The sequence below is a fragment of the Eriocheir sinensis genome, chromosome 2, assembly GCF_024679095.1.
Source record: "Eriocheir sinensis breed Jianghai 21 chromosome 2, ASM2467909v1, whole genome shotgun sequence".
Classification (NCBI taxonomy): domain Eukaryota; kingdom Metazoa; phylum Arthropoda; class Malacostraca; order Decapoda; family Varunidae; genus Eriocheir; species Eriocheir sinensis.
The window spans coordinates 4,535,161-4,559,500 of NC_066510.1; the positions used below are offsets into that span (position 1 = coordinate 4,535,161).

The following is a 24,340-nucleotide window of genomic DNA, read 5'->3' on the forward strand; positions in this document are numbered from 1 at the left end:
CAAGTTAACGAATATCGGTTATCGCCGATAAGGTTTTCCATTATCAGTTATCGGTTATCGGGAATAAGGTTTTCTGTTATCGTGCCCAGCTATGTATATATATATATATATATCTATATATATATATATATATATATATATATATATATATATATATATATATATATATATATATATATATACACACACAGTACTCTCTCGAGTTTTGTGCTCATTTCGTTACGAAGGTATAGTGCTAAACTCGAGGTATTGAAAACACTGAAAAAGCGCTTATTTGTTCTGACTCACGGATTTTTTTAATTTTTAATTTTTTTTATTTATTTACTTTTTTTACATGTGGACTATGGCGCTGGTAGACTATCTATCTGGGCCTGATGGTTGGCCCAGATCCCGTTATGGCACAGGCAACTGTTTATTATGGCGCCATTATAATTGGCTCATGCTGCTCCCCAGGAGTTCACTTCTTTTCCTTCTTTACTCCCTTGTTATCTCAAAATATGTACCTTGGAAAAAGGAAGAAAACAGGAAGAGAGAACGGGTCGTTTTAAAGCCACAAATGAAGCCTTATGATTGGCTGAGCTCTGAAAACACCCTTGTGATTCGCTGGGAGTCCGATGACGTCATCGCCGGCGCTCACCCAATCAGTGGCCTCACTGCCTTAAGGCGGTGTCACACTGTCCGCTTTTCTCTAATCGTTGTGGCTGCTGGCAATGCCCGTACACCCATCCGGGAGCGAGTTGTCGGTTGTCCGTAAGCTGGTGTCACACTGGGCCTTTTTTTTCCCACCGCGTTGGCGGCAGCTTGGGCATCTGGCAACTTTTCTTGGTGTGCTTCACACACATAAGGGAAAATTAGAAGGGTGTGGGGGGAGGGGCAGAAGGGAGAGTCAGGTCATGTCATGACACACACACACACATACACACACACACACACACACACACACACACACACATACACGGCCCGGTAGCTCAGGGGTAGAGCGTCTGGCTCAAAACCAGAAGGACCGGGGTTCAATTCTCCCACCGGGTGAAGATAAGTTGGGTTTATCTTCTTTCACGTGTAGCCCCTGTTCACCTAGCAGTGAGTAGGTACGCGACGTCAGGCAAGGAGTGGTCTCAGTCCTACCCAAAGTTCGGTACTACGAGCTCTGTGCTCTTCCTTAGGGGAACGGCTGGCTGTCTCGAGAGAGACCCACAGCAGACCTAGAGGTGAATTACACACAGAAAAGGAAATGAGAAGGGTGGGGGGAGAGAGGGGCAGAAGAGAGAGTCAGGTCAGGTCATATCCTGACCAAAGCTCTGATCCCTCCCCACACCATTCTCTTTCCCCTTCTGTGTGTGTGTGTGTGTGTGTGTGTGTGTGTTTACCTAGTTGTGAAATACAGGAAAAGAGCCATACTAGGCTCGTGCTGTCCCGTCCCCATAACGCTTATTATCCTGTTTGGCTTTAAATTCATGAATCGTTTTTGCACACACAGTCTCCTTGTCAAGTCCGTTCCATGTTGTTATGCTTCTGTATGGAAAACTGTATTTCTTGATGTCTCTCCTACAGTTGCTCTTCTTCAATTTCTTACCATTGCCTCTTGTCACACTTCTGTCACGTACCACTAGGTCTGTGTGTGTGTGTGTGTGTGTGTGTGTGTGTGTGTGTGTGACAAGTCAGGACATGACCTGACCTGAGTCAGGTCATGTTGTGACCAAAGCCCTGATCTGACTCTCCTTTCTGCCCCATTCTCCCCACATCCTTCTCATTTCACCTGTGTGTGTGTGACAGGTATGGACATGACCTGACCTGAGTCAGGTCATGTCCTGACCAAAGCCCTGACCTGACTCTCCTTTCTGACCCTCCCTCCCCACACCCTTCTCCTTTCTCCATGTTTTCATCCTCTTTATCTCACCTTTCACGAGAGGGGCTCATAACCAGAGTGAAGCTACACTCCTCCTCTCGAGTCTGGGGCTCGTGTGGTACTGAGGCTGCGCCAAGTTTAACCAATCGCGACAGGGAGGAGGTGGCGGGAAGTTGAAACGAGATTAATGTGTTAATAAGTCTCTCTCTCTCTCTCTCTCTCTCTCTCTCTCTCTCTCTCTCTCTCTCTCTCTCTCTCTCTCTCTCACCATAGCCACGATGTTTGGAGGAAAATGTCCAATGTGATACTACCTTTTAAGGTAGCGTGCGTGACTCCGATGGTAAGTAGCCGTGACCTGTACGTGTCAAAGCAGCGCGAAACTCGGGATGATAATGTGCGAAAGTCGGGATGGTAAGAATTTAGGAACCGTGAAACTCGAGGATCGCAAAACTCGGATAGCACAAAACTCGAGAGGTATATATATATATATATATATATATATATATATATATATATATATATATATATATATATATATATATATATATATATATACACACACACAGAGAGAATTCTTATATATATATATATATATATATATATATATATATATATATATATATATATATATATATATATATATATATATATATATATATATACACACACACACACACACAGAAAGAAATATATATATAGATATATATATATATATATATATATATATATATATATATATATATATATATATATATATATATATATATATATATATATATATATATATATATATATATATATATACACACACACACACACACACACACACACACACAGAGAGAGAGAGAATTCTTGAAATGTAACTACAGTTTTTTATTAATCATTACAAGTCTTCTTAATATAGAAATGTAATTGAGGAGTTAAGAAATCAAGGTTAGAAGGGAATGCAAGAAGTTAGAGTTGAGAAATATAATTAGAATGATAACTGCTTAGATGTGAGATAAAAGCTCTGGTTCCGGCCGATTCTTTTAAGATAGTTCCGGCCAGAACTGGAACTTCATAAAAATTGAGATTCCAGCCGGAAGTAACCACTTTGAATATTTGGGGATGTAATCAGTTGATTTCATATCTTGCTTCATAGGTTATGGATCTGTGCCTTGTTGAAAAGCATTACTTTAGAAATCTTTATTTATTTTTTCTAAAGAATTTCACCCAACAATTTTTTCTAACAATTCAGAATAAGGAGACTAACCTTTTCACTATGGCCGGGCAAAAACAGCGCCCGGCCCTGTATCTGGTCTGGCCATGCGTGCCAAATTTGAAATGTTGCTACTGAATATAACAAGTTTTGGGCCATAAACTCAACAAAATCATCATGTACCATATATAAAAATATGCAAAATTAAATGGTGCACATAAAAAAACGTAAATTAGTTGATAATTTTGAGATGTATGCATAAATACAGCAAAACCTCACCATTTGCGCACATATGGGCGGTGTGAAGGTGCGCAAATGGCGAACTTAATAACCTATGGGGGAAAAATACATGTGGGCGGTCACGGCCCAAAACTCCCCCTACCAGAAAAAAAAAAACTGGTCTGCTGACAGGAAATATGTTAAATTAATAATTAACTGTACAACAGATTAATGGATTAGTACCTACTTACCAGAGGGCTGAAGATAGGTGCATGAGGACGTGGGAGGTGGTGGTGGTGGTGGTGGTGACATGTCGTGTACGTTGGTAGTGTTCTTCACTGGCGGCAGGGCGCGTGGGTGGTAGACAGCTGTAGCTCGCCAGCTGGTTTCAAGGTCGGTAGTAGTGATGAAGGTGGTGTTGAAGGTGAGGAAAGAGGTGCTGGTGATGATGATGAAGGTGAGGTGGTGATGGAAGAAGTGGTGGTGATGAATGTGGGGTAGTGATGAAAGTTGTGGTTGTGATTAAAGAAGTGGTGGTGATCAGGGTTGGATCAAATACTGATTTTTTATAAGTCAAATACAAATACAAATACTTTTGTTCGGGATTCCAAAAATACATATTCAGTACTGTCTCCACGATTGCGAGTTTCAAGTTTGCAATTCACCGAGTTTGCGATAGGGACCCAAAAAACTAGATTTTTATTGAAAACTGAAATTGCGGGTGGCGCACGTGAGAAATTGGTGATTTGCGCTCTAGTTAACCTATGGGGGAAAAATACATGTGGGCGGTCACGGCCCCTAGGGAGGGGGTCGTGACGTCAGGGCGCACTGCGGCGTCACCACCACAACACTGTATTCTGCTGCCCACTGCCATTGTTCACCTCACCCCCGCGGTCCCACCCAACTAAGGATAGTTCTGTGAAACGTCATCAACTCAGCCATGACGTCACTGGAGACCCACACATGTGGCCACGGCCAATAGTTTAGTGAAACGTCATCAACTCAGCCATGACGTCACGTGTTCTATGACGTTATGGCGGTGACGCGTGCTGGAGACCCTCATCAGCAAGAGTCTCATTTGAATCTTGGTTTTATTCAAGGATTTACACATCATATTATGAAGTGTGGTGTTCTCTGAAACTTCAATCCAGTGGCGCCGCAACCTCACTTTTGCTCCAGTGACATCTCTGTTTACATGTGACATCACGAGTGTGGTGCATTGTGGGAAAAACAAATGCTTAGCGAGCTCTCATCCTTGGTCCCACCCACACTTCTATCCCCACGTCGTTTGGGCCCACAAAGCCCTGGCGTGGCGCTCTCCTTTCGCTCCCAGTCCCCTTCCCCGTCCGCGCTAAAGCCGGCGCGGCGGGGCAGCGGCAGGGATCCACCACAGGGTTCACGTAGTGTTGGTCGCAGGCGGGACACGCTCATGTGGTGTGGGCCAATGGCCCGGTGTGCTGCGGCTCGCATTTCGCGGTGGTGGTTGAACCCTTTCGTCACTCATACCGAGAGCCCGGACCAGCGTGTCTCCAGCCTTTCCGTGGAATGCGCTAGGCTGCGGGGACTCCGAGTCTCTCTATCGCCGGCTTTCAGCCTGGCATTTCAGATGAGATGTTGACGGTTTTCAATTTTCCCCATAAGAATAATGGTTCAAAGATAGTGATGTCACTTTATCTGTCTTTCTCCTCCCAATGCTCTTCGTGTTTACTTTTATCTTACCTTCCTGTTTCTCCTCATTCATTTTCTTCCTTCCTCCCTTTCCCTTTCTCTTCTTCATATTCTTTCCTTTCTCCCTTCCTCTTTTTGCCTTCCTTTGCTTTTATCTATCTTTCTCCTCTCATTCCGTTCCTTATTTATTCTTATCTTTCCTTCTTCTCTTTTGTTCAGTTTCATTTCTTTTCCTATCACCCTTTCCCTTCTTCTTTTTGCCCTTGTTTGCTCTATCTATCTTTCTCTTCCCATTCCTCTTCTTATTCACTCTTGTCTTTGCTTTGTTTTCTTCTCTTTCGTTCTCTTCTTCCTTTCCTCTCTCCCTTTCTCTTCACCCTTATTTCCTTCTATTTATCTTTCTTCTTCCATGTCAAACATTTTGTCAAGAGTGGTAGTGGGAGAGCGTTACTAACAGTACCAGCTATACGGTACGGTACCGGTACCAGACTGCTCAGTACCGGTACCAATACTATCCAGTCGCTCATGGTGTCCCTCATTTCTTCCTCACACGAGTGAGGCTGAGACTGAGTGCCTGAGTGGATATCTCGGTGATATGGATATTCTCTCTCTCTCTCTCTCTCTCTCTCTCTCTCTCTCTCTCTCTCTCTCTCTCTCTCTCTCTCTCTCTCTCTCTCTCTCTCTCTCTCTCTCTCTCTCTCTCTCTCTCTCTCTCTCTCTCTCTCTCTCTCTCTCTCTCTCTCTCTCTCTCTCTCTCTCTCTCTCTCTCTCTCTCTCTCTCTCTCTCTCTCCACTGAATGAAGTGAATATTTGTTTTTTGATAGAAACCTACCTCTTGTTTGATTTACATTGTTTTTGATTTACGTGACCTCTTCAAGGACACAATACTCGCGTAAATTGAGTTACCTGTATATATATATATATATATATATATATATATATATATATATATATATATATATATATATATATATATATATATATATATATATATATATAAACACTAGCCTGTGCCAGAGCAGGCTGGGCGACCATCAGGCCCCACCGGGAAGATGCCTACAAAACGGCAACAACGTAAAAAATATATATATATATATATATATATATATATATATATATATATATATATATATATATATATATATATATATATATATATATATATATATATATATGTATATATATATATATATATATATATATATATATATATATATATATATATATATATATATATATATATATTATTTTCATTATTTTTGTTCTTTTCTATTGTAATTGATTGTTACAGTGAAATACAAATGTGCGCAAGACACACTTACGTTCTTACATAATGATAATATTGAAAGTGAAATAAGACACCATATCATATACGACCTACATTTTGAAAACTTTTGTACAATATCCGGGAAGAAATAACACATAAGCTGGCTAAAACGAGCCAGGACGCAGGAGATGCATCCTCGTATATGGTACCGGGCACGCAAGGTCGCAGTATATGCTTCCTTGTGTGGAAAGGGTTAATGGTCCTGATGGCCACCCCATTTAATTTTTTCTTATGATATGCATATGGAATCACTGATTCCCTTAGTTTTTATTTATGCCTGTAATTATTGCTTATGATATGCAGAAATGGATCATGAGGATGACGGTGGGGTCAGTTGTTATAATCATGCTGTGAAATGCAACTGATATTAAGGCAAAGGTAAAGGTGGGTGCGTATGCTATAGCTGCGCAAATTTAAAATCCGGGATTGCCACAGTTTACCTTCTCCAGGTTTCCCCAGGTACCCATTTCTTGAGCAGCCCAGAAAGGCAGATTAACAGCTGCGTGAGCTGCATGCTGACTGTCCGGGCTGGGATTCGAACCTGGACGGATACGCGGCGCAGTAGCCAGGCATGCTGACTGCTAGACCATGGAGGCGTATGACCCTGCTTGGGTGCAATACTTTAGAAATGAATGATTTTTATATTTTGCTCATAATATGCAGAAATGTATCATGAAGATGATGGTTGGGTCAGTTTTTCTAAACACTCAGTAGTAATTTCAGAATCTCGGGTGAAAGTGAACGACAATCAGTATCTTTTAGTGATCCTGGCATCAGAAAAAGGCAGAAGTCCACACAGGGTAAAGTAAGTTAGGTAATAAGTAAGACTATGTTGTTGTTAACCATTGCTTTCTCTTCAACAGGAAATGCAGCCGCATGATAAAACTGTGGTAGTGCATGTTGATGCACACCTAAGTGAGGATGAAGTATGGTACCAGAATGGTACCATCAGCAGTGAGCCGTCAACTCCAATGCACACATCAACCCCGCCTCCATCATCGTCAACACCAACTCCACCTCCATCATTGTCAACACCATCACCACCTCCATCAGTGCCTACACCAACGCCACCTCCATCATTGCCAACACCAACGTTAACTCCATCAGAGCCCAGACCAGCACCACTTCCATCAGAGCCAACACCAGCGCCACCTCTGTTACAGCGCAAACTTGAAACCAAACCAAGAACCAGTAAGTCCACTAATCGTTCAGCACATGATATGACTTGTAGCAATAAAAATACAGTCAGTGAAGAAGTATTAGCATTGCTAAAATCATCTCTTGCTGAACCCATCACTGAGGACTATGCCTATGCTGCAGGGATCATAACCCGCACATGGTTGGCTGAGCAACCCCCAGAAACGCAAGTAAAATGGCTCGTAAAACTGACAACATTTATAGCGGAAGTGGATGCAACAATAAAGGCTGAAAATGAGATGAATAAGTAGTTAAGTTGCTGCTGTAAGAGATATTTTATCATGTGTATCATTTTATCATGTGTAAAGGGGAAGAATAAATTTTACTGCCATTATAATTACTTTATTATTTCCTTATGGAGTTGGCGTGATATATTTGTTATTTATTAATCTAAATGTTATATTTAAATGTTTCTCAAGACATTCAATAATATTTGGAAGATATTAAAGATACATGTATGATATGTAATAAGATGCTGTGATGACAGTCACACACACAGACACAGTCACAACCACACACACACACATAGACACACAGTCACAGAGAGAGACCATTGGCCGAGGAGGACGTGCGAGCGGAGCTCCCCCGACTACCTGTGCTGAACCATCAGCTGATTTGTCGGCTGCCTGTGTTGTGTTTTTGCGGGGTCTAGGCAATGTTTCTGGGTTGGGCCTGTCTCCTATTTGAGCTGTTGTAGGATGGAGTGGATAACACCAAGAAGAGGAGAAAATGGAGCATAAAGGAAGGTACGAGAGGCAGATGTGGGAGTCAGTGACGAGAGTGAAGACGAATGTTACGATGCTAGTTTCTCTTGTTTTGGAAGTAAAGAGTCGGCTCTGTACAAAAGAGTGCTGTTGATGGAGAAGAAATTAGACAAGTGGATTGGAAAAGTAAAGAGCATTGAGGAGGAGGACACACAAGGTAAGGAACTACAAAGTGATCTTTGGTCAAGAGTACGCAATTTAGAAGACAGGGAAAAAAAACCTAATTCAAGAAAATGAAGAGTTAAGAGAAGTTGGCAAAATATGAAAAAAACGATGAAGGAAGGTCTAGGAGTCACAAGAAAGGAAAATGAGGACCTGAAAACAATAATGAACAAGGAGGAACAGAGGGTGAAAGAGGAAGTGTTGGGTGGAATGAAGACCTAGAAAGTAGAAAATGATAATATAATGTAAACTTCAAGGAAGTATTGGAAAAGCAACTGAAAGAAGAAAAGGAAAATGTTGAAAAAGAGGTGGTCAAGGTTTTGAATAAAAACAAAGATTTAGTAAGGGATGTGGCTGACAAGAAAAAGTAATAATATTTGGAATGAAAGAGAAGAATATAACATATAAACCAAGAAGGGAAAAGGAAGAACAAAAATCAGTGAAGGACTTACTGAAGAACCTCAATGATGAAGAATTACATAACCTTGAGGAGGAGGTGGATGAGATCGTTAGGCTGGGTCCTTATGTGGAAGGGAAAACTAAACCAATGAAATTAAGATTAAAATCCCAGCAGGTAACAGAAAAAAATATTGTATAGAACAACTAGATTAAAAGAAATAGATGAATGCATGCAAGGATATATATATATATATATATATACATATATATATATATATATATATATATATATATATATATATATATATATATATATATATATATATATATATATATATATATATATTTAAAGAAAAATAGAAATGAAAGAAAAAAATGGAATGAAATGCAAGCAGAGGTAAAGGAAAAAAAATAGTGGAAGAACAGAAGATGAAGAAAATATTTTTCTTTGGAGAGTTTTGGGGACAGCGTAAGAAAATGGTATATAAGGGAAAAGCCAAAATTGAGCAGAAACTACATAGACAAAATTGGAACAACTAAGGGTTTGAGTGTGATGTTTACAAACATAGATGGGATAGTACCTAGAAAATTGGAATTACAAGATTACCTAAAAAAAAAAAAAAAAAGAACCCAAGATAGTGTGTTTGACAGAAACAAAGCTAAAAGAGAAAATTCAAATAGGTTTAGCAATAACTACAATGAATGGAGGAAGGATAGGAGGGGTAAAGATGGTGGAGGAGTGATGATAATGACGAGAAAGGAGGAGTTGGTAAAATTGACATCATATGGAAAAGGAAAGGCGGAAATAGTGAGTGTTAACTTGGAGAATAAAAACAGAAATGCTGATGCTAATAGCAACCTATGTATCACCAAAAACAAACTCATGGAATAGAGAAGATTATGAGACGATGATAGAGGATACCATTCAGTGCTTGAGTAGGTTACTTAAAGCAAATAAGAGAGTCTCGTTGGTTGGGGACTTTTAACTGCAAAGAGGTAAATTGGGAAACATTCGAAAGTGAAGGAAGCGAGACGGCATGGGGGGAAAGATTTCTAAAACTGACTATGGAAAACTTAATGATAGAGGAGAATTGAAAGGGAAAATGAAAAACTGGATGGAAAGTTATTAAAGGGAAGAGAAATGAGAACAGTGGTAGAGGACATGAAATCGGAAGGGAGAATTGTAGATAGTAGGGTGCCTCAAGAATCGGTATTGGCACCAATACTTTTTATAGTATATATAAGTGATATGCCGGAGAAAGTAAATAGTTACATGAGCTTGTTTGCTGATGATGCGAAATTGCTGAGACATAAGAAATAGTAAAGACTGAAATTCTGCAGGAGGACCTAAATGAGATTTGGGATTGGAATAAGAAATGGGAGATGGAGTTTAATGTGAAGAAATGTCATGTAATGCATATGGGAAAGAGTGAAGGGAGACCAAAATAGACATATAGAATGGGAGATGGAGAAATATTAAAAGTTCAAGAAGAGAGAGATCTGGGAGTGATAATACAAGATAATCAACAGCCAGAGAGTCATGGTAAGAAATATAGGAATAGCATTACACTACATGGATATGATGAAAAAGATGATTACCACTATGATTAGACCAAAGTTGGAATCGCTGAAATCAAACAGAAAACAGACAGTTAATAGTTCACCCTCCACTCTACCTGCCACATATGTTCAAGTGTTGATTTGACACTTGGGGTGGACTCAGGGTTGAGCAGCATCAAAGAGAGAAGGATTACGGGGTACTGCGCATTTTTTGATGAGATACAGTAATACCTCGGTTTATGATTGCCTTTTGATTTACGAGCAAAAAAACACTAAAAATGCCGTGGCTTACAAGCAGTGACTTGGTGTACAAGCATCCTGTTTGTACAAGTCAAAGACGCGAGCGTGGGTTTCTTATCTTCACCACAAGACGAGTGCTCAGAGCGGAAAGCAATGGGGGTTGGGTCTCAATCCACTTTCATTTGTTGTCTAGTGTGCGATCTTTGTGTTCTCAGCACTGCAGTGTGCGCTCATTTTGGTTTACAAGTTTTTTGGTTTATGAGCAATATTCTGGAACGGATTAACCCAGTAGCTGTGGGGATCATGTTTCTTAAAAGTCCCTCTAAGTGAGAAAAATGAGAAAAAATCATCACTTACACAAACCATTTCATTATATATATCAAAGCATTTGTGATCAGTTTATGCATCATCTATTTTTTGGGGGTTATATCATGGCACAAATTTGGCCCGTCGCTGCTACAGGATAAAGCCACAAATTTGGCCCATCGCTGCTACTGGGTTAAGCTCACAAACTAAAGTATGACTATATTCCAATTTAATTCAGTTTGGTGGTGACGGGATGTTATCAGACATGCCTGAGTATGATTCAGTTCTTGAAAATGACTAAGTGCAACCAATTGATAGCAGTGAGAGTGAAAAGAAACACCGCCCCCACTGATGAAGCTTTACAATAATATGAAATATGAATGTTGTGTAAGTGGTGGAGAGGCACTCTAGTGTTTTGTATGGTAGGGCAGGAGGAAACGCTGCCTGTTTTCTCTGTTAGTCGTGTTGTGGTGAAGGAGGAAGAGGGTAGGTGAGGCAGGAGAGAGAGGAAGGTGGTTGGCGGTAATCGGTTGACTGAGATTGTATAACTTGCCATTGAAAAACTAAATTCTCTACAGCAATTTTTGGGGGCATTTGTCAAGTGAGCCAAGGGTAGTAAACCGCTATTTTCGTGGAAGCAGATTTTTGTTGCGTGAACATTGATCGGTTGACTGAGATTGTTTAACTTTCCATTGAAAAACTAAATTCTCTACAGCAATTTTTTTTGGCATTTGTCAAGCGAGCCAAGGGTAGTAAAACGCTATTTTCGTGGAAGCAGATTTTTGTTGCGTGAACATTGGTGTTAGCTGTGTCACTTAGGGCCACTTTCACAGTCGTTCAGTTTGTTTTGATTGTTACCAATGGTGCTGATTGACGCTATAGTTTTCCACGTGAAACTGGCCTGTGGGGTAGTGGCGGCAGCAGAGGAAGCGAGTGTTGAGAGTGTGTGGTAAGGTGCGGGCCGGGCTAGGCTAACCCCACAGCCGCCACTACCCCATCGGCCAGTTTTATGTGGAAATTCTATAGCGGCGATCGCCACCATTGGTAATGATCAAAACAAACAAAATGACTGTGAAAGTGGCCCTTAGGAACTGCATATCACATATCAGAGAATTAACCCCTTAACTGTGGATTTCCTACAAGAAGACATCACCAAGCTACAGGAGTGTTGCAACAAGTAGCTGCTAGAATTCAATGAAGAAAAATGTAAAGTCATGCACCTTGGGAGGGGAAATCCAGCATACCAATACCACATGGGAAATACTCCACTCCCCGCCACAAAGGCAGAGAAAGACCTGGGAGTACCTATATGTTACCAGGCCACCACTGAAGGCCAAATCCATGCCAATCACAACGGACAGGTTAAGAACTATACACTCACAGTTGAAGATTGTGGATAATAGATATCAGTTTCAAAGGAAGATAAAATAGAATTAAGAATGGGAGTGTTAGATAGTAAGTTATGTTTTCAGCAGAGTCCAAATGTTGACTGCCCTAATGTGGACTCCTTATTTATTTATTTATTTTTATTTATTATTTTTTTTAGTCTTGTATTATGCGTTCATATCCTCTCCCTCACAAATTGCATAGACTCCTTATTACTGTTTCATTATTTCATGTCTTTAACTTCTCCAAATGTTGACTGCCCTAATGTGGACTCCTTATTTATTTATTTATTTTTATTTATTATTTTTTTTAGTCTTGTATTATGTGTTCATATCCTCTCCCTCACAAATTGCATAGACTCCTTATTACTGTTTCATTATTTCATGTCTTTAACTTCTCCCCCACAGTCTCCTCATACTCTTTTTATTTATTTTTTTCTACTGTTTTATTGGATGGTATTATAAGACACTTTCGCTTCTCACACCAACTATTTCTAAAGGTCAAAAAAGGGGTCAGTCGGGTTCTAATGAGTGTTTCTTTAGGTTCACGGTACAGAGGAAGGGTCAAACTACCACCAGGGTCATAAAACTACTTCTGGAAATGCCCCAAACTCTTACGAAAACCTTGTCAAATATGTGAACTTGGGCGCCGAAATGTCTAGTAATACGCCCCATTATGTCTTCAATTTCTCTCTCACAGACTGCTGTATACCCTCGTGTAATACAGTAATACCCTAGTTTACAAGTGCCTTAATTTGAGTGTTTTGATATACGAGGAAAAAAAATCACTAAAAATGCCTTGGTTAATGAGTGGTGACTTGGTGTACAAGCATCCTGTTTGTACAAGTCGAAGATGTGTGTGTGGGTTCCCTTTGTTCGCTGCACAATGAGAGTGCTCAGAGCGGAAAACAATGGGAATGGGGTCTCTGTCCATATTGTACACTTGCAGAGGTAGCACCCACACACTCGTGGCAGCTTACTTTCATGCCCTAGTGTGCAATCCTTGTGTTTTCAGCACTACAGTGTGCGTTTGTTTTGGTTTACAAGTTTTTTGGTTTGCGAACAAAATTCTGGAACGAATTAAACTTAAACCCAGGTATGACTCTGTGTCTTTAAACTTTCTCCTTCATAGACTACCTTCACTCCTTTTTCTTCATTTGCCCTCATTAATGTCTAACTTCTTACAGGCTGCATGGACTTTTTTTATCTGTGTTTAAATATATGTAATATGTCCTAACTTTTTCCTTGCAGGCTGCATAGACTTTCAGTGGGGGAGCAGAGGCAAGCTCCAGTCAGTCCCTCAGAGTCCCAGGTGAACCTTGCTGCAGGCTCTGACCTTCTGCAGATGTACCAGACACAATGGGCAACCATGCACCACTTGGCAGAGCAGAACGCAGCAGCAGCAGAGGTAAGCTCAGCAGTTTGATTGTTTTTAGTGTAATTTTGTTTGGTTTCTGAGATTAACCCCTTCACTACGGCCGGGCCAAAACAGAGCCCTGCGCTGTATCCGGGATCGCCACGCACGCCAAATTTCAAATGTCGCTATTGAATATAACAAGTTATCAGCCGTCAACTCAACATAATCATCATGAAAACATGCAGAATTAAATGGTGCACATAAAGAAACATAAATTAATTGATAATTTTGAGATGTAAGCATAAATATAGAGATAAAATAACTTGTATATTGGCTAAAGCGAGCCAGGACGCAGTATGCGCGTCCTCGGATATGGTACGGGGCAGGCAAGGATGCACTATACATGTCCTCGTGTTGAAGGGGTTAAAAGGAAATTAGTAAGAGAACAGAGCATTTTTTTGTTTGTTTTGTGTGAGAAAATAAAGATGACAAGAGAAAAGGAAGAAAGGGAGAGACAGACAGGCAGTAAAGAAAGTAAGATGATGCTAATTCTGCTCAGAGAATTGCCTTGACTACACAGGTGCCACTTTTGTAAAAACCCGCACGGAGAATGATACTTGAGCACCGCTTTTATAGAAACTCATGCGGAGAGTGGTACACAAGTGCCATTTTTATGAAGTGCCAGAAATCATGTTTGAAATTATATGATGCTGATTTCTTGCGGAGAATGATACACACACGCTAAGATAAGCAGGAGGCACTTGGCGCACGTTACAAATCACGGACAGTACCAAGTGCAGTCTAGTGGTGCTTGTGTATCAATTCCCTACAAGGCTTTGTGGAAATGTAGGAAGACCTAGTTAACGCTAGAATACTAGCGTTGAAATAGTACATACCTGACTACCAACCATTCATGGATCCGGAAGAAATATAGGAAATTGAAGGAAAATGATAAACAAACAATTAGGTTTATTATTATATTTTCCTAAAAACTACAATCCATATGCTATACAATGGATATCAAGTTAAACAGATAACCCCCCAAAATTGATGAAAAAAAAAGAAAAAAATGTGAAATGATCAATTTTTTTAATAACCTATATCAACTAAGCTATATGTGAAACAGTCTTTGTCACACGGTCCCCCAGCCAGACCAGTTGGGAATCCAGATGTCCCCCATGATGGTCCAATGGCCCCAGGCTTTATGACCCATGGGTTGGTGTGGGCCAAGCTGTCAAAGTACGGCTTGGTTTTGAAAGTAAAAAAACAAAAAATGTTTTCATAAAAAAATCTCCACTTGCTCCCAGTCTCTTTGCACCATCCTGGGGGCTAAGATAAAGGAGATACAGTGTTACTGATGTGACCTCAATCACCTAGGGCATCAGAGCAGCATCGCAGAAAGACCAGCAGCTAGTGCATCTCTAACAGCCAACTTCATCATTGCTGGGTTGGGTGAAAAAATAAAGAAAGTTATTAATGATGCTGTAAATGACCAGAACTACCTGCAGCATTTACTAAAAACGGTAGCAACAAAACAAGAACTGACAACCAGCTAAGGCATCAGAGTAGGCACTCAATACTAACATGGCGGGGCCATCAAGGGTGGCTGCAGCAGCAGTAGGCAGGGACATCTGACTCATCTGCCTGCAAAAATACAAGAAAATATTACCCGAGTGAGGTAAGACATCTAATACACCCTAGTTCACCAACAAGGTACTGAATTCAGTACAGTAAACTCTCGATATAATGGACTAATTGGGGGGGAACGTAGTCCGTTAATGCTGAAAGTCCGTTATAAGCGTCGAAAAAAAAAAAAAATAAATAAATAATAATAATAATATTAACGTACCTATTAAACTTAGGTATATATTCTTTTTATTGTGTATGTTGTGTGCACATTGTCTGTGTAGCCGCATAGCAAACTTGGCGATGGACTGCGAGACAGTGAACCTGCCAGGGTGGCAGTGGGGCCGTGCGAGGGGGCCGTATTGTTACAGGAACAGGCAAAATTTTGCAAGTGTGCCAATCTCATACTGGCAGATGAGAATTTCTTCTTTTGTAGTTTTCAGTGTGTTATGAAATAATCTGATAACTGTTTCAATCACAAATCATTAAATTATTGACTTTTCAATGCCTGTTTTACACCCGCCATTGCAGCCGCATAATAACTCGCAGAGAAAGATGTTCAACTTGATTACTGATCCTATGTTTCACTCACCGTTCACAAAGATCACAAGTGGACAAACTAGAACAAAACCAGGCAAATTAATGTTTTTCCTGCCGTGTATTTCCCCAATGCACATGCGTCTCTCTCTCTCTCTCTCTCTCTCTCTCTCTCTCTCTCTCTCTCTCTCTCTCTCTCTCTCTCTCTCTCTCTCTCTCTCTCTCACGACCCAAGATAACCTAGTCAGTAATGTCACGGTAGGAGAACACCTCGGTTCTTGCGATCATAAATTAGTGTGCGTCGACATTAGAGCTCAAACATCAGTGACTGAAAATAAAGTAAAGGTGCCCGATTTCAAAAGAGCTAACTTCGTAGAAATCCGGCAAAAACTAATAGAAATGCAACTATCAGATGACGGTAATGTAGAGGACGCCTGGCTAAGCTTTAAAAATCATTTACTCACTCAGCAGAACACATTCGTCCCTTTGTGTGAGAAGCGAAGTAACACTAGTAAAAGCCCACCTTGGTTTAATAGTGAAATTAAACACTCAAGGAAAGAAAATTGTTTTACAGGCTAAAGAAAGAGCAAAACACGCCTGAAAACATTAGACTTTACCATGATGCCAGGCGACGAGTAAAAAGATTAGTATGTCAGGCAAAGCGTAGATATGAAGAAACTATTGCAGTCAACTGTAAAAATAATCTGAAATCCTTCTTCAGTTACATAAACAACAGAAAGGTGATCAGAAGTGGAATTGGACCCTTAACAAACAGCGACGGTGCACAAGTGACTGACAGCCAACATGTTGCAAACCTATAAAACAACTACTTTTCCTCGGTGTTTAATACTAACAGTCCTCCCACCACTACCACCAACACCAGTACTAATGTAAATCCCGAGCTTGCATTGTCTAACTTTGAAATAACAACCGATGAAATCCTTAAAGCCCTCCAATCACTTAAAACAAATAAAAGTCCTGGACCTGACAAAGTATATCCTACACTACTTAAAGAGACAAAGAGCGAAATACTCTCCTCCCTCTCAACCGTATTCAATATGTCCTTGCGACAAGGAATCGTCCCTTCGGATTGGAAAAAGGCTTACGTAACACCGATTTTTAAGAAAGGAGACAAAAAATTACCAGGTAATTACAGGCCCATTAGTCTAACTTCAGTTGTAGGTAAGCTACTTAAGAGCATAATTAGAGACAAAATTGTGAGTTACCTTGAAAGCCACTCATTAATTGGGGACTCACAAAATGGCTTCCGTAACAAAAGATCCTGCCTATCAAACCTATTAACCTTTTATAACGACCTCTTCACAGTTTATGATGTAACCAAATCATTAGACATAGTCTATCTTGATTTCCAGAAAGCATTTGATAAAGTCACACATCATAAATTACTTTACAAATTAAAGCAAATAGGTATTGACGGTCAAGGACACCAATGGATCGCAAACTGGTTGAACAACAGACAACAAAGAGTTGTGATTGACGGATTTAACTCATAGTGGGCGCCAGTCAGTAGTGGCGTCCCTCAGGGCTCGGTTCTTGGCCCAGTGCTCTTCATTATTTACATCAACGATGTGGATGTCGGACTCAAAAATCGCATTAGTAAATTTGCAGACAACACAAAGATTGGTAACTTGGTTCTCATTGACAAAGACAGGCAAAGCCTCCAAGAGGATTTGCACAAAATTTCAGCTTAGTCTGATTGATGGGAGATGCCCTTTAACGTAGACAAGTGCCAGGTCATTCAAGTTGGAACAAGGAATAAGAAGTTCGATTACGAAATGTGCGGCGTTAAACTCAAAAGTGTTCAATGCGTTAAGGACTAGGGGGTCAAAATCGCGTCAAACCTCAAATTCTCATAGCAATGCATCGATGCAGCAAATAAAGCGAACAGAATGTTGGGCTTCATTAAAAGAAACTTTTTATTCAGGAATAAAGATGTAATACTTCCACTCTACAATAGTTTAGTCAGACCCCACTTGGAATATGCAGTACAGTTTTGGTCTCCCCACCATGCAAAGGACATTGCTAAATTAGAAGGTGTTCAGCGTCAGGAAACAAAAATGATCCCTTCCTTGCGCAACAAATCTTACGAAGAAAGGCTTTCCACCCTTAACATGTTCTCTCTTGAGAAACGTCGCCTCCGAGAAAAACTGATCGAATGTTTTAAAATACTTAATGGTTTCACGAATGTAGACAGATCAACATTGTTTATGATCGATCACACTTTGTGTACGAGGAACAATGGCGTAAAACTCAAATGTAGACAAGTAAATTCAGACTGCACCAAATTTTTCTTCACCAACGTTGTAGTGCGAGAATGGAATAAGCTCCCACCGTCAGTGGTCCAGTGTAACACGATTGACTCCTTCAAAAACAAGCTCGACCGTCACTTCCTTCAATTTAATATCAACTAGAGTTGAAATGCGATGTTTGGGAGCCTTCTGATTAATGTAGAATCACTTATGTTTAAGGACAGACCACCTAGTCTGGACCATGGGGTCTGTGTGGTCTGATTTTCTATGTAAATCTCTCTCTCTCTCTCTCTCTCTCTCTCTCTCTCTCTCTCTCTCTCTCTCTCTCTCTCTCTCTCTCTCTCTCTCTCTCTCTCTCTCTCTCTCTCTCTCTCTCTCTCTCTCTCTCACACACACACACACACACACACACACACACACACACACACGGCCCGGTAGCTTAGTGGTTAGAGCGTCTGCCTCACAACCAGAAGGACTGGGGTTTGATTCCCTGACTGGGTGAACATAAGTTGGGTTTATCTTCTTTCACGTGTAGCCCCTGTTCACCTAGCAGTGAGTAGGTACGCGACGTCAGGCAAGGAGTTGTGACCTTGTCGCAGGGTGTTGAGTGTGAGTGGTCTCAGTCCTCCCCAAAGATCGGTCACTGAGTTCTGAGCTCCTTCTGTAGGGGAACGGCTGGCTGTCTCGAGAGAGACCAGCAGCAGACCAAGAGGTGAATTACACACACACACACACACATACATACACATACACATACACACACACACATTGCGACTAAAATGGTCCCAGAACTCTCGAATATGACGAATGAAGACAGATTGAAGGAGATGGACTTGAAGACACTGGCACAAAGAATGGAGAGAGGAGATCTGATCATGCTGTATAAGTTGGTAAATAAGTTTGATGAGGTGGATAGAGATGATCTCTTCTCTACTGCGAGAATGCAGGGGCTGAGAGGACATGGAAAGAAACTTAATAAAGGAACCTGTTTGAGTGTCTTGAAAAAGTATAGTTTTCCACATAGAAGTGTTAGCACATGGAAAAGCTTGCGGGAAGAGGTGGTGGAGGCGAACAGTGTCCATCAAATGAAGGAAAGGCTGGATGAATGTAGATATGGAGACGGGACTATTAAAGCTTAGCTCGGGCTAGGTAGACTACAAATAGGTAAAAACAAATAGGTAAATACACACACACACACACAAGTATAATAAAAAACCAATGGGTCGAACATTTGGAAAAGAAAAACATGATAAATGAAGGAGAATTTGGATTTAGAAAAGGGAAATCATGTGTCACTAACTTACTCTGTTTCTTCCCAAGAGCAATTGACGTGGTGCAAGAAAGAGAAGGATGGGCTGATTGTGTACATCTCGATTTGAAAAACGCTTTTGACAAGGTTCTGCACAAAAGGTTAATCTGGAAACTACAGCAGTGGGGAGGAATGGGTGGAAGGTCATCGAATGGAGGAAGGATTACTTAACGGGAAGAGAAATGAGGACAGTGATTAGAGAGGAGAAATCAAATTGGAGGAGAGTAGAGAGTGGAGTCCCCTAAGGCTCAGTTCTGGCACCAATAATATTCATAATATAGATAAATGACATTGCGATTTATTTTATGCAATACACATTAAGGCCGAGATCACACACCCCCGACTCACCTTGTAGCGGTTGACAGGCTGTTCCTCCCAGCTAAGCACCTACCCAATATCCCCAACCAATGGGCCCAGAGGAACGAGATAACTAGTAGGTCACTTAGCTACATGTAGAGGGTTTTCAGAACACTTTTCTGAGCTGTGTCGGCGGAGTGCGCCGGCCTTGTAGTAATCGTTGAGTAGTGTTGAGACGTAGTCACCCGTTGCCCATGTGAAACTTAGTAGGAATAAAGCACTGAGTTCTGGCCTCCTTGGCGTCTACCAGCTGACTGGTGTGTTTATGCCGCGATGGCTTACAGCTGACTGCTCGCAGGGGGACTCGGACGTGAACTCGTCTCTTTCGGATTCTAGAACATTCGAATCGCAAGTGCTGATTCGACTGCTCCATTTCGCTACTAGATTACCCTTACTTCCCGAACAACCCTTAATTCCTAACAATGATATGCCAAGGGGTATTAAAAGTTATATGAGCCTTTTTGCAGATGATGCAAAGTTAATAAGAAAAGTGAGGACAGAGGAAGATTGTGAGGAGCTGCAAAAAGACCTGGACAGAGTGTATGGATGGAGCCAGTTATGGGAGATGGAATTTAATGCAAACAAGTGCCATGTTATGGAAATGGGGAAAAGTAAAAAAAGACCAAGGAAAGCATACAGGATGGGAGAAGAAAACTTAGAGGTAGTACATGAAGAAAAAGATTTGTGAGTAATGATGCAAGACACACTATCCCCAGAAAAGCACATAAGCAAGCTGTTTGGAGAAACCTACAAGATGATGCAAAATATAAGGGTATTATTCCATTTCATGGACAAAGAAATGATGAAGAAAATAATAACAACAATGATAAGACCAAAGCTTGAATATGCTGTAGTTGTGTGGTCGCCTCACAAAAAGAAGGATATCAGAAAGCTGGAAAGGATACAGAAAATTGCAACTAAAATGGTCCCAGAACTCTCGAATATGATGTATGAAGACAGATTGAAGGAGATGGACTTGGTGACACTGGAACAAAGAAGGGAGAGAGGAGATCTGATCACACTGTACAAGTTGGAAAATAAGTTTGATGAGGTGGATAAAGATGATCTCTTTTTAACTACGAGAACACAGGGACTGAGAGGACATAGTAAGAAACTTAATAAAGGAACCTGTTTTATATATTTATTTTTTTAATTTATAGTTTTCCACACAGAAGTGTGAGGCAAACAGTGTCCAACAAATGAAGGAAAGGCTGGATAAATGTAAATATGGAGACGGGAATATTAGAGCTTAGCTCGGGCCTGGTAGACTACAAATAGGTAACTGCACACACACACACATGCATACATTGCAGAAGAGAAGAGAAGAGGAGAGGAGAGGAGAGGAGAGGAGAGAGAGAGAGAGAGAGAGAGAGAGAGAGAGAGAGAGAGAGAGAGAGAGAGAGAGAGAGAGAGAGAGAATTGCAGTGAAGAAATAAGGGAGAAGGAAATTAAGGTAAAATTATATTTGATATAATGAATCTGAATTTGAACCATGAGGACAGAAGGAAGAAAAATTACAAAATAGGAAGGCATAGATGTGGGCAGAAATGATTTATTGAACCTATGAAGTCACAGGATGGCAGAGAGGCAATGGGACCAGATGATATATCGGGCCAAGAACTAAAGGAATGAGTGAAGAACTGATAGGACCAATTTATGACATAATATACTGCTCAGTGAGGACTGGCACAGTACCAAGAGAATGGAAGAGGGCCAATGTGATTCCCATGCACGGAAATGGAGACAGAGAAGAACCACTAAATCACAGACCAGTCTCACTCACAAGCATTGTTTGTAAATTATGTGAGAGTAATAAAAAAGAAATGGGTCAACCACCTGGACAACCAGAGGATAAGTGACATAAGCCAACTTGGTTTTTGACAAGGAAGATCATGTGTTACAAACTTGGTCCGTCTTTTCTTGAGAGTAATTGACATAGTGCAGGAGAGAGATGGATGGACCAATGCATATATCTGAATCTAAAAAAATCATTTGACAAAGTCCCACATAATAGATTACTATGGAATACTATGGAACATAGAGGAGGAGTGGGGGGAAGTATAAGAAACTGGATGAGGGATTACCTGATGAACAGAGAAATAAGAACGGTGATGTGTGACGAAAAGTCAAAGTGGCGACAGCAATGAGTGGAATGCCGCAGGGCACGGCGGTGCTGGCACCACTAATGTTTTTGACCCGGCAGCTGCACAGTTAAGATTTTTGGACAGCTCCTGGGTGTGCAATAAATGGCAGAAAATCAATTTGCTGGAAAACAATTTTTAGTCCTACAAAACCCAAGAGAAACAAGTAGAACACTGAACGATGTAAAAAAAAACTTGGTTATGTCATGGCTTTTGGAACCAGTTAATGAGAAAGGGCAGGGTATGACTGTTTATCATTATATATTTCAGGACCTGGACACTGCCATCACCCAGCTGGCTGATGAGTGTGAGTGTCAACACAGTCAGATGGCTGAGATCCACTCTCTCCTGGCCCACCTGCCCAACATCATGGCCCAGCTACACTCTATGCTGGCCACCATAGGTCAGAGCTTGCTCCTGCTAACCCAATTTTAATGGCCCCTGAGGACAGTTTCACCTGGTTTTCTAGTTGCTTAGTTGTGAGATGAAGGAAGTGAATTATGCTCAATGAGTTCTTTCTCTAGATTTAAATTCATTCAAGTTATTTCATTGAACAACCTCTTTGTCCAGCCTGTTTGTCTGTTCAATGCATCTGTTGGGAAAGCTGTACTTCTGAATGTCTTTAAGCATCATGCCTTTCAACTCCTTTCATGTTCTCTAATTGCTTCCTTACCTCATACAAACAGATCTCTATCAATTCTGTTTACTACCTTCATTGCCCTGCATACTGCAGCCATGTCACCTGTCTTCTTTCTTTAAAGTAAAGGGTGGCAGCTCCAACTTTTCCAATCTTTCTCTGAATGTGAAATCTCAGGCTAGGGATCATCTTAGCTGTTGCTCTTTTTATTATCTTATTAATGTTTCTTTTTATGTGGGGTCCATACTGTGGCCATATGGAAGTTGGCAAAATTTGAAAAATTTAGGAAACCATACCATCATATAAGGCTATGTATAAATTTCACCTCCCCTGACACAGGCTCAATGCGGGGACTCTTTGAGGAAGTGGAGGGTGGCCTGCTCACTCTAGAAGACCTGGATGAGGAACTCTCTCTCCAGGAACAGATCCTTGACCTCCGCCTCAGCCTAGCACTGGCCCGGGAAAAGCACACACACCACTTCAATTCCCTCAACAGTGAGTCATTGCTGGACACTTTTTTTTCTTACATTAAAGGAAGCAGCTGAAAGGCAGAAACTAAAACATAAAAGCCTGCTTGCTGCTTTGATGTAGTATGCCCATTCTCTCTCTGAATTGGCAGAAAAGAAAAAGTGTGATAATCATGGGTGTCAAAGAACAGAAAATCCCAATGAGGGCAGAGAGATACAAAATCAATAAAGTGAAGGAAATACTGACAAACCTAGATGAAGAAACTGGAAGACTGACAGAGGAGGTGGAGGAGGTGACAAGACTAGGAAAATATGAGGAAGGGAAAAATAGACCAATTAAGCTGAAGTTAAAGTCACAAATGGCGGCCGAGACAATTATAAGTTGGAGTGGGATCCTAAAATGTCTAGAAAAATATAAAGACATACATAAGAAAAATATGAGCATGGATTTTTCAATTTTGATAACTTTTTCTTATACTGTTAGGAGCAGTAGGTAGGAGGCGTATTTCAATAAATCTTTTGTGTTTTGTCCGATTTATCTACAAATATATTGATTTACAGGTGAACTGAAGGCAAATCACCACGCCAAGATGATGATGCTGGAGAACAGGAAAGAAAGTGAACGGAAGGAGAGGGAGAAGGTGTTTTCAGAGAAGTTTAGTGAAGACTTGAAAAACTACAAAGAACAAGGACATATAAAAAGTAAGTCAACTGAAAGATATTTGATATTTGCTTAACCCGTCCACTGCGATTGGCACGGATTTGGCTTTCACTGGTAGCCTGGTAACATGTACTCCCAGGTCTTTCTCTGCCTCTGTGGTGGATAGTGGAGTGTTTCCCATGTGGTATTGGTATGCTGGATATCCCCTCCCAAGGTGCATGACTGTACATTTTTCTTCATTGCATTGTAGCAGCCACTTCTTGTTCCATTCCTGCAGCTTGGTGATGTCTTCTTGTGGGAAATGTGCAGTCAAGGGGTTAAGGTCTTGAGATACATTAACCAACCAGCTTAAGTAAAGTTTGCTATCTTTTAACTCGATTTTCAGGCTAAATACCCTTCTGAGCTTTGTAAACTGCATGCCTTCCCCCTTCTGTGGTCTCACTAAAAACCTTTTTCTCCAACTTATGCCCTCCAGCTTCCCATCCAGTGTCCTTATTTCCTTTATCCCCTTCTATTGTAAACTCTAAAACAGCCTCTTAATCACTATACAGTAAAACCCCAACTATCTGGCCCCCAAGTATCCAGTAAAATGTGGCTACTCAGAATTAGAAAAAAAAAAAAAAAAAAAAAAAAATCTGACAGGGATAAGATTTGAAAAACCCACACTGTGTAACTGCGACTGTTTACTTCTGTTTTCCGCCACTGTA

General features: G+C 40.8%; 1 protein-coding gene and 1 non-coding gene across 2 annotated transcripts in view; both read left to right on the plus strand.

Moving 5' to 3' along the window:
* LOC126998743 (dysbindin-like) overlaps positions 1–24,340 on the plus strand; it is a 49,558-nt gene that overhangs the window by 16,854 nt on the left and 8,364 nt on the right. Inside the window, exons 2-5 of the mRNA XM_050860739.1 lie at positions 13,523–13,679; positions 22,139–22,271; positions 22,845–23,000; positions 23,534–23,674. Coding sequence (XP_050716696.1) covers positions 13,523–13,679; positions 22,139–22,271; positions 22,845–23,000; positions 23,534–23,674 — 587 coding nt within the window. The remainder of the gene's footprint in view (positions 1–13,522; positions 13,680–22,138; positions 22,272–22,844; positions 23,001–23,533; positions 23,675–24,340) is intronic.
* Trnal-caa (transfer RNA leucine (anticodon CAA)) lies at positions 958–1,030 on the plus strand. Its single transcript has one exon. It is a non-coding gene; the product is annotated as a tRNA-Leu (tRNA).